The following is an 11258-nucleotide window of genomic DNA, read 5'->3' on the forward strand; positions in this document are numbered from 1 at the left end:
GTGTCAGTTCTGTTGCCGAGAGGAAAAACAGAAACAGGAAGACGGAAGAAACAAGTCATTTATAAGAAACCTCAGTGTCGCTCGTACCGAGGGTTTAGTTCTGCTGTTTTCTGTGAAAGCAGAGGGAGTGTGTGTGTGTGTGTGTGTGTCCCTGTGTAACGACAGACATGATTGAACTGTCCGCTTCGTTCCCACATCAACTTTATCTTTGAAAATATGTCTGCAGGAATTTTCTTCTAGTTTTGACAAGCAGATGATTTATGCAGCGGGGGGAGCTGCAGGGCCTCACAGTGCTGATTGCTGAGCTGGTGAAACAAACTCTGTGGCATTTAACTAAAGCACACACACACACACACCCACACACACACACTCAGAGAGTCCCATCACCCGTCCACAAAGACCAGCTGACATTTTGGAAAAACACAGCACAGCGTTTAATTCCTCCTCGGTGGCAGAGAGCTGCGGCGGTGCGTGGACGCCGTTTAACTGGCTGTAATGACGCCGCACCGGCCTCTTCTGCTGCGGCGCAATTATTAGTTTAAAAATCAGGCCACAGACTCGCAGGACACAACGCTCAGTGATAAATACTTTACAACGCGCCATCAAAAATTTACAGCAGCCAGGACGTTTTCCAACCACTCAGATGTGCCAAGAAAAGATGAAAGTGCAGCTTCACAAAACTTCTCAAAGCTCCGACCAGTGAGACGGACGTCAACACACTCTTTAATAAACCATCTCCATCTCCTGTCCTCAGTGTGACAGCACAGTGCTGACCGAGGACGCATGTTGTGTCCCTTTCTGGTCATTCTGTGGTCATATTGTATCTCTCTGCAGTCATGTTGTGTGTCTCTGTGGTCATGTTGTATCTCTCTGCAGTCATGTTGTGTGTCTCTGCGGTCATGTTGTGTGTCTCTGTGGTCATGTTGTGTGTCTCTGATCACGTTGTGTGTCTCTCTGGTCATGTTGTGTGTCTTTGTAGTCATGTTGTGTGTCTCTGCGGTCATGTTGTGTGTCTCTGTGGTCATGTTGTGTGTCTCTCTGATCACGTTGTGTGTCTCTCTGGTCATGTTGTGTGTCTTTGTAGTCATGTTGTGTGTCTCTGTGGTCATGTTGTGTGTTTCTGTGGTCATATTGTATCTCTCTGCGGTCATGTGTGTCTCTGTGGTCATGTTGTGTGTCTCTCTGATCACGTTGTGTGTCTCTCTGGTCATATTGTATCTCTCTGCGGTCATGTGTGTCTCTGTGGTCATGTTGTGTGTCTCTGTGGTCATGTTGTGTGTCTCTCTGATCATGTTGTGTGTCTCTGTGGTCATATTGTATCTCTCTGCGGTCATGTTGTGTGTCTCTGTGGTCATGTTGTGTGTCTCTCTGATCATGTTGTGTGTCTCTCTGGTCATGTTGTGTGTCTTTGTAGTCATGTTGTTTGTCTCTGTGGTCACGTTGTGTGTCTCTCTGGTCGTGTGTCTCTCTGGTCATATTGTATCTCTCTGCGGTCATGTGTGTCTCTGTGGTCATGTTGTGTGTCTCTGTGGTCATGTTGTGTGTCTCTGTGGTCGTGTTGTGTGTCTCTGTGGTCGTGTTGTGTGTCTCTCTGGTCACGTTGTGTGTCTCTGTGGTCGTGTTGTGTGTCTCTCTGGTCACGTTGTGTGTCTCTGTGGTCGTGTTGTGTGTCTCTGTGGTCAAGTTGTGTGTCTCTGTGGTCGTGTTGTGTGTCTCTCTGGTCACGTTGTGTGTCTCTGTGGTCGTGTTGTGTGTCTCTCTGGTCACGTTGTGTGTCTCTGTGGTCGTGTTGTGTGTCTCTCTGGTTGCTCTGGGCGATGTAAACAGGAGATGACATGTTGTGTGTCTCTCTGGTCACGTTGTGTGTCTCTGTGGTCGTGTTGTGTGTCTCTGTGGTCACGTTGTGTGTCTCTGTGGTCGTGTTGTGTGTCTCTCTGGTCACGTTGTGTGTCTCTGTGGTCGTGTTGTGTGTCTCTCTGGTCACGTTGTGTGTCTCTGTGGTCGTGTTGTGTGTCTCTCTGGTCACGTTGTGTGTCTCTGTGGTCGTGTTGTGTGTCTCTCTGGTTGCTCTGGGTGATGTAAACAGGAGATGACATGTTGTGTGTCTCTCTGGTCACGTTGTGTGTCTCTGTGGTCGTGTTGTGTGTCTCTGTGGTCAAGTTGTGTGTCTCTGTGGTCGTGTTGTGTGTCTCTCTGGTCACGTTGTGTGTCTCTGTGGTCGTGTTGTGTGTCTCTCTGGTCACGTTGTGTGTCTCTGTGGTCGTGTTGTGTGTCTCTCTGGTCACGTTGTGTGTCTCTGTGGTCGTGTTGTGTGTCTCTCTGGTTGCTCTGGGTGATGTAAACAGGAGATGACATGTTGTCAGAATATAACACAAGTTGAAACAACGGCAGACGCTCAGCTGATGTTTATCCTGGATCTAAACATTTGTTTGAAGTTGTCAATCCAACTTTATTGTCTCCACTAAACAAAACACAACATTGTTACCAAGCAGCGCTCCTGACTTTAAAGCTGTAGTAAGACAGGAAGTGATCTGCTTTATTTTGGTGGGGATTTCCTGTCGTTGTTCTCCAGTGAGGAAAGAGGTGCTTGTCAGAAGGTTTATCTCCCTGGCGGTCTCTTCCTCTCCGCGTCCACAAAGACCCGGAGACAAACAAACGAAGCGGCCGAGCCGTCTTCTTCTGTGGTGGCAGCTCAGCGACATCAGCGGTGTCTGATTGGTCCACAGCCTCTCCTCTCAGTGAAACAAGCTGCTGGAGCATGGCATCTGCATTCCTCACCCCCTCCCCCACCTCAACCCCCTCCCTCGTTCCTCCTCCTCCTCCTCCCCCCTTCGTATCCTGTCGTTCCACACATTCCTGCAAGTGGTACTGAAGGCCAGAGTGGAGCTTTAAATCCACCTCTGTGTGTGTGTGTGTGTTTGTGTGTGTGTGTGTGTGTGTGTGTGTGTGTGTGTGTGTGTGTGTGTGTGTGTGCGTGTGTGTTTGTGTGAGTGTGTGAAAGACCAATTTGGTTTGAAGTGAAAACAACTTGCAAAGGAAAGACATTTTTTTGAAAGTGTGGACATTTTCTTTATGGTGGGAAAAGTTTTGGAAAAGTTATGACAGTATTTGAATTTTTGGAACATGAGACATTTTTTAGGGACATTTTGGAAAAGTGATCATAATGGTAGAAAGTGTCATTAACATTAAAGTGAAATTTTAGAAAAATGAAATTTTTGGAAAATGAGGAAATTTCTGAAAGAATTTTTATCCGTTGGGAAAGTTTTGGGAAGTTTTGTGTTAGTGTTTTTATTTTGCTTGATTTGACCTTAACTTTCTTTTTTTTTTTATTATATTTTACTTGATTTTTGTTTTAGTTGTTTTAATTCTAATCTGGTCCAGTTTAATATCTTTGATCTATGCTTTTCTTTAAGCATTTATTTTCGTTGTAACTTGGTTTTCAAATGAGCTGAACAATAAACCCTATTACTATCATCATTACTTCTTCTTCTTCTTCCTCTCCTCTCTCCTCGCGCAGCAGGAGGCCTGAGGATGGAGATGTTGTTCAACTGTCCAAACTTTGAAAGCCTCTCGATCTCTGTTCATTAGTGACCCTGAGGTTTCCTCCGACGCGCCCCTCAGGACGGTCTGTAGTCGTCTGCGTGCTGCCTTTAAGAGGAGCGAGCGCGGCTTTACACTTGATCTTGTTGTTGTATCATGGCGTGTTCTGTTTCCCCCTCAGTGTCCCGCTGCGTCTCTCAGTATTGGTTCCCGGGCTTTTCCCTGCCCTCGCTTCAGATGTGACATAAATCCTGAGTGTTGCCGTTGAAGCAGCACGAGGCTCTTATTTCTATTTCCACCAGAAAGCATCTGAAAAATGCACAAAGCTGAGATTTGCAGGGGGATTGGGGGGGCAGCCTGTGGAAAATAACAGCGGATCAAGTCGGTGGAGTGAAACCTGTAGATGTACATTTCTTAGTCTCTTTGTAGCGTGTGGTTTTAGTCAAACTCCACTGACTCAGTTTCTCTCCGCACAGACCTTGTTAACAATTTACTGTGGTCCTCTCTCTTACCCCGTCCTCGCCCTCTGCTCCGCGCTCAGCTCATATCTGACTTTCTTTTTTAAGGCCCCACATGTGTCTCTGAGTCTGAACCTCTTGTGCCCCCCCCCCCCCCCGCAGGCTCTGCTGAAGATGGACTGTCAGGGTCTCGTGGCCAGACTCGTCATGGACTTCGTCCTCCTGACCACGGCCGTGGAGCTGGCCGGGCGCTGGAGGGAGCTGGCCGAGAAGCTCGCCAAGGTTTCCCGCCAGCAGATGGACGCTTACGAGGCGCCGCATCGCGACAAGAGCGGCGTGGTGGACAGTGAGGTACGGAGATCCGTTCAGTCGCTGTTCATAGAAAACAATGGGCTGTTGTGACGTGAATGACACACACAGTAAGGCGGGTATTTACCGGAAGCTTTCTTAGTCTAAATTGTTGGTTCATTTAATGCTGTGGTGTCGATGACGTGAGGTCATAGAAGAAGAAACAGTCGACCAGGTAAGAAACCGTCTTCACTGTGAAGATGTTCAAACCGATGGAATCTGCTCGTTTTTACTAGTTTTTGTTAAAACTTCTTGAAGCTGTGTTCTGTACAAACTCTCTCTCTCTCTCTCTCTCTCTCTCTCTCTCTCTCTCTCTCTCTCTCTCTCTCCAGGCCATGTGGAAGCCGGCGTACGACTTCCTGGTCACGTGGGCCGCCCAGATCGGCGACAGCTACAGGGACGTGATCCAGGAGCTGCACATGGGCCTGGACAAGATGAAGAACCCCATCACCAAGCGCTGGAAGCATCTGACCGGCACGCTCATCCTGGTCAACTGCATGGACGCCCTGCGGAGCTCCGCCTTCAGCCCCGCCGCGCAGGACGACTGCGCCATCTGAACCCGGCCTCGCGCCTCGCTCTTCGCAGATCGGCCGTCTGCTCACTCTGAACTCCACTACTGCTGTCGCACGTAGTCGTTCTGTTCCTGCGGCGCCGCCTTCAGGGGCTCATCAGCAGACTGACCCCCCCTCCCCTTCTCCCCTCCCCCCGCCCACGTCTCCGCCACACATCACAGTGCTGTACGGAGCTCGCAGTATTCACAGAGACTCTTTTAATAGTCCCTGTCTCGCATAGTTCTGTATTTTTGTATCTTGTTAAGGCACAGCGTTTTTTAAAGCAACACTTTGAACCCTTTTGGTTTCGAACTGTGGAATCGAAGACACTTTTTCCAAGAAGAGACACTTTTAGATTTCGTAACCTCGTTAGTCACGTGTCTGTTCTATTTATTTATACATCAAAGAGAGAAGTCGCTTCCTCTTCTCTTCTTCAGGTTCTCTCTCACTGTGGTCCTCCTCATTTCAGAGACGTGGATACTCTGCCGTTGGTCTCAACTTTGGTTTTTGTTGTTGTTGTTGTTGTTGTTTTTTTAGGGTCTGGAGCCGAAGAAAACAGGATCGTTAATGAATCTCGTTCACCTGCGTTTTAATCAAGCTGTCCACTAGTGCTGAAATGGTTCACTTAAATCATTTTACAGAAAATTAATCAACAACAGATTCTGAAAAATTAAAAAAAAAAAAAAAAAAACTCTTTTTTGTTTCACATCAGAAATTTAATCAAATTGAATCTTTGTGTTTTGGACTTTTGGTCGGACATTTCTCTAATTAAAATATTCTCGTGCAGAGTTGGCAGCTCGTTATTGACCTGAAAACAGCTGCTGACGATCTCAACTCAAGGTCCACTTACTCGCTTTTTTCTTTTGCTTTTGACCATAGCACACATTCCTAACCATCAGCTTCAGCTTGGTAATTTGGCCATGGAGGACTTCATAAGCTACAAAATCTTTTAATAGAGACTAATTTTGACAGAGACCATCTTCATGAGACAGTCCTGAACTCTTCGTCCTGTTCAGTCTGATGATTTTGTCTCTTGGATTTCACTCAGCAGTAAATGTCCCTGTGAACAGGAGCAGCGATGCTCGACTCTGGACTGAGGAATTGCCACCAGCTCAGGTGGAAGTCCTGTAGTGGAGGGTCATCACACAGGTGACGTCAGCCATCTTGGGCTTCAGTCTGCTCTGGTTCAGTGCCATCAGAGAAAGTGTTTGCTCACGCATGTATGTAGAGCCCAATGAACTAAACATCCTTTATCTGAATCTGCATCTGGGGAAATCTGTGTAGTTCCAGCTTCAGAGAGAACCATCACATCATTGCATTTCAGTAACTACTTGTCCTCTGGCACGTCAACAAAGAACAGGTTTGAGAGCAGGTTTGTGTCGGTTAAACGAGGCTGTGACCTTTTCCTTTCAATAAAAAGCTAGCGCACATCTGAGTGGTCGATGACATTCCCATATTACGTGTCAGCGAAAGCCCCGAACTCCCGGTGATTAAACTTTGTGGTCTCGTGAGATTAATCGTCTTCACCACATTGTTCCCGATGTGCTTCTTGATGCGTAACTTTGTGTCTTTGGCACAGAAGAAAACAGGAAAGCAATCTGCACACATGGTGAAACTGACACCGAGTGTTCAAGAATGGCTTTATGCTACAATCAGCAGGTCAAATATCATTTTAATTAACTCACAGGCCTCGTAAATTAACAGTCCGACTGTTCGACGTCTCATTAATGTTGACAAGCCCCATAGACTCCCATGTTAAGAATGTCCAACTTTACAGCAAAAATAAACATGTTTACAGTCTGGTACAAAAACAGTTTTGATCAGCTGGGAGTGAGGGGCGGAGTCAGGCACTGCCAAGATGGCGATGGTGGAGCAGTCACTACGGGTGACGTCACAGAGGTTACGTCCATCTTTATTTACAGTCTGTGTCCAGAACAAGCGGGTGGACTTTGAGTTGAGATTGTCATCAACTAATCTGTTGAATATTTCTTTGATTAATTCATTAAAATATTTATTTTCAGCTCTACTCTCCATGTAACGCCACTCTTTGCCGCCTCCTGCCTGTTTTTCTTTGTCATATAAAAAGTTCTTTTTTACCAAAGTTTGCCAAAACGAAAACAGCCACTGTTGTAAGGACACTGTCAAAGCTTCTGGTTAGGGTTCGTCCCTGTGCTGCATACTGTATAACCTGGTAGTAACACATCCAGTGGTGAGTTTGAAAACCTTTTTGTGACTGCATACTTTTGTGGAAAAGACTCTAAACAAATAAAATGTAAATATTTGTACATGACATTTTGCTGTTGGCTGCAGGCTGTTGTGATCATTTCAGTGTTAACACACACACACACACACACACACACACACCGAACAGAGCATCACCGTCAGGAGGTTTCCTTATCTGAACCAACAGCGGCGTGGCGTGTTTGGTGTGTTATCAGAGGCGTGTTTGTGGGGAAACACCTCTGAAAATACACCATCTGAGAAGGTCCGCTGGGAGGTGAAGGAGACGGAGACGTGGACGGAGAGAGTTCTGTGTTCAGACAGAGTCAGGTCAGCGCAGAGAGACAAGAGAAACGGAACGAGGGAGATAAGAGGAGAGGAGGATTGTGCAGCATATAAATCTGATGATCTCCTGCAGCCTTATCTTCACGCCGCCCTCGTCACCTCACATTACTTATGTTTCATGGATCAAACTGCTGCAGCCTCAAAAAACAGCCTAAAAGTTCATGTTTAACTTTGTCCTCATACATCAGCAGCAGAGGTCAGGAGGCAGAAATAATCATGTTCTAGTAGGAACACGACTCAACTGGATCCTCATGAAATATTATAATATAACAGAAAATAACATTTAGGACCAATGAAAAAAATCTTCACTAACTGCAGGTCAACATGTCAAGAGTTAGCATGTTATGACAACATTAACATGTCAGTATGTAGTAATGTAAAGTATGTAACATTTAGTTTATCATGCTAACATGCTAATATAATACCTAACATACTAAATTGCATACGGTCATGTTGATGTCATAACATGAGCACTGTAAGCATGTTAATATGCTAACAGTGCTCAAGTTAGCATGTTAATCTGAGCACTGTTAGCATGTAAACATGCTATTATAATATTCTTTACATACTACATAGCATACAGTCATGTTAATGTTGTCATAACATGCACACTTTTACCATGCTAACATGAGCACTGTGTGTAAACATGCTAATATAATACTTTACATTACTACGTAGCATGTCAATATGCTAACAGTGCTCATGTTAGCATGTTTACATGATCACTGTTAGCATGCTAAAATGAGCACTGTAAGCACGTGAATATGCTAATGTTTAGCATGTAAGAATTTCTGATGGCTACATCAAGACGTACTCACAGGTTTAATGTACAATGTGCAAATATAATGTTCATATTCAGTGTAGCATGTCAGCATGCTAATATCTGCTAATTAGCATTAACGTGAAAATACAGCTGAGGCTCATGGGAATGTTAGTTTTGCAGGTAAAGTCCTGTGCAAAGGTTCTAGTCACTTTAGATGTTTAGATTCTTCATCATCATCATCATCATCATCATCATCATCATCATCACCAGGAACTTCAGAGACACAGCAAGTACTGACTTTGTAAGATGTAAATTGATTAAAACTATTCATGGCAAGTTTTTAAATCATCCTAACTTTTATACACACACACACACACACACACACACACACACACACACAAACCAATGAATTATAAAATAACATTTTGACTAGTGGCTAAATGTGGCTACTGGCCTGAAAGATAACAGGTGAGGTGATTGGATAACAATTTATCATTTACAAGCAGTCAGGTTAAATTGGATCCACCTGGATTCAGACCACAGCCACGCCGCCAGCTTGTCTAATAAACGTGTCCCATTAGCTCCATTTATTATGTTCACTGCAACTACACCTGCCTGGAGAGATGCTGTCACCACATGGAACAACAGTCTGAAACGTGAGGCCGTGTCGCCCGACAGTAGGAAACTTGTTGGAGCTGGATGTCTCTTTCGATGTCTCGCTGGGATGGAGAGATTTGGTCGTTGGGACTGCAGTGACACCAGATCTTAATTTGAGTCAGAATGAAAGGGTTTGGAGAGGGCGGGGGGGGGGGGGGGGGGGAGAGACCTGCTTCTTTACTCTGGTAATTGGGAGGATTTCTGCATTAAAAATAAAAAACTGTCTGGAACTCAGAGGCTCTTTTTCTCTCTTCCCATCCCTCTCTGTCCTTTTTTCTGCCTCTCGCTCTCTGTGCCGTTAAAGCAAGCAAACCTTAATTAAATACACAGATTAATGGAGGAGAAAAAAGAGCCAAAAGGAGTGGAATTAATTACAGCAGAGTATGGGCTGACATGCTTCAAATCCCAGCCTGCAGTGCTGGTAATGAGCTCCCCCAGGGTGACGGGGCTCACAGAGCAGCACACTGCGCTGTACTCTGCTTCAAAATCCAGGGATAATCTGCACAAAGACGGGACTCAGGGGCCGCTCATTCAACATGTTGACTCTTCATTGTCATGTTCAACATGTCCAGGCTGTTAGCTCCCTGAGATTTGGGTTTTAACTGTACGCTTTAATGGCTTAAGGCTTCAGTTTCTAAAGGAAAGAAAAAAGAAAGGGTCTTGAATATTTTACTTGCAGATGATGCTGTATCATGTTTGAGTGGATTATTGTTTAAGTCCCATAAATACCTGCAGCAGGTACAGATCAGGAGGAAAGATTTAAATGAATGATCTCCATGTTTTTTGTTCTGAATCACAACAGATGCAGAAAACGTTCATTGTTTTAAAGGGATGAAGTCTTCACGTCTCCGGCTCTCTTTCCCCTCCTCCTCACTGAATGATATATTTCCATTTCCCCTAATGCCGTTTCTAAATTTGGCCCTCTGTGGTGACCGAGCATGAAGCAGGAAATCAAAGTGTGTCGGAAATGCAGAGAGGCCATGCACCAGCACAGACGCTGATTTCCATCAATCACAAACCAAAGTTCTTAGTTTTCACTTCTCAAAAGGAGATTTTTGCACCTTCAATAAACTGGATGGAAAGTGGGAATGTTGTTATTAATTAATTCTGTTTTTAAAATCCCAAATAGGTTTATATGTTGATTATTGTAATCATTATGATGAAGGTCTGGTACGCCTGCCACAGCAGAGGCTCAGAGGGTAGAGACTAACGACCTACATGCTCATTAAGGTCGGAGGACTTATTATATTAAAGAGCAGCTAGAAAAGTATGATATATCACACACACGTGTATAATGTCTAGACTAAAAAGATGCAGTTGAAAATCATTGACATGATTAACATGTTCGAAAATAGGAGTTAATTCCACATCCAGCAGACACACGGCATCAGGATCATTTAGTTCCTTATATTCATTCTTTTAGCTCCGTCTTTGGTCTCCAACAACTCGCTGCTCAAGAGCGAAGTATCCAGGCACTGAGCAGGTTGTGTACGGTGGGATCGTACAGTTTCTCCTCAGCTGTCTCCTACAGATGAAAACAGACGCTGTGAGAGTGAGTGGAACAGTAAAGCTGTGGTTCATAAAACCAAAAATAATGACATTTTAAAGCTCCACAGAGCTGAAGGGAGCTGCACAATCAGGTGATAATTCACTGTGAGTTCGTCACATCGAGCGACACCTTTCACGTACAAGACGCCATGTTTTAATATGAAAATACTGCTATTTGGAGGTTTTATTTTATGGAACTGACTGTGCAGACAAGAAACCAAAGACTGTCACAGGCAGAGGTGGAACATGTACCGAGACCTTTTTACTGAAGGACTAACAGACAGTATGAAAATACTCCATTACAAGTAGCTAAACATCCTCCATTCAAAATCCTAGTGAAAGTACAAAAGGATAAGTATCAGAATTTACTTCTGTTATTGAATTATTGTTAGTGATGCATTTTAATGTCGTACTGTTATGAAGTTTATTTCATAAGAATGAATCATATTTTTCAAAGTGATCAAATCTTCGACATGTAAAATCTTGAATTGAAAATGAACCTTTGAACGTGAGTGAAAAGTTCAATATCTCCCTCTGAAATGTGGAGTAGAAGAATAAAGTAGAGAAAAATGGAAGTACTTGTACTTTACTTAAGTGCAGTACTTAGAGTAACTTGTGAATCTCTAGCTCTACAGCTGGTACACTACATGGCCGAAAGTAAGCGGACACTAACAACCTCTTGTCTCTCCGCCAGATGTTGAACCAGCTGCAGGGATCTGGGTCAGGTCTGGCTCGGACCAAAAAAGGTGCATGTCCACATACATGTGGCCACATAGTGTACATTAGGATATTAAATCCAGACATCATGACGCATGTTACCAAACAACA

General features: G+C 44.4%; 2 protein-coding genes across 3 annotated transcripts in view; one reads left to right on the top strand and one right to left on the bottom strand.

Moving 5' to 3' along the window:
• Nucleotides 1-7187, top strand: part of LOC130177955 (SH3 domain-binding protein 4) — a 45078-nt gene extending 37891 nt beyond the window's left edge. For both annotated transcript variants that reach the window (XM_056389980.1, XM_056389982.1), the window contains exons 4-5: nt 4161-4349; nt 4679-7187. In XM_056389980.1, coding sequence (XP_056245955.1) covers nt 4161-4349; nt 4679-4903 — 414 coding nt within the window. In that variant the 3' untranslated portion in view covers nt 4904-7187. The remainder of the gene's footprint in view (nt 1-4160; nt 4350-4678) is intronic.
• The window catches only part of lrch1 (leucine-rich repeats and calponin homology (CH) domain containing 1), a 313647-nt gene that overhangs the window by 80866 nt on the left and 221523 nt on the right, over nt 1-11258 (bottom strand). The gene's annotated exons all lie outside the window — the stretch shown is intronic.

The sequence above is a fragment of the Seriola aureovittata genome, chromosome 11, assembly GCF_021018895.1.
Source record: "Seriola aureovittata isolate HTS-2021-v1 ecotype China chromosome 11, ASM2101889v1, whole genome shotgun sequence".
NCBI lineage: Eukaryota > Metazoa > Chordata > Actinopteri > Carangiformes > Carangidae > Seriola > Seriola aureovittata.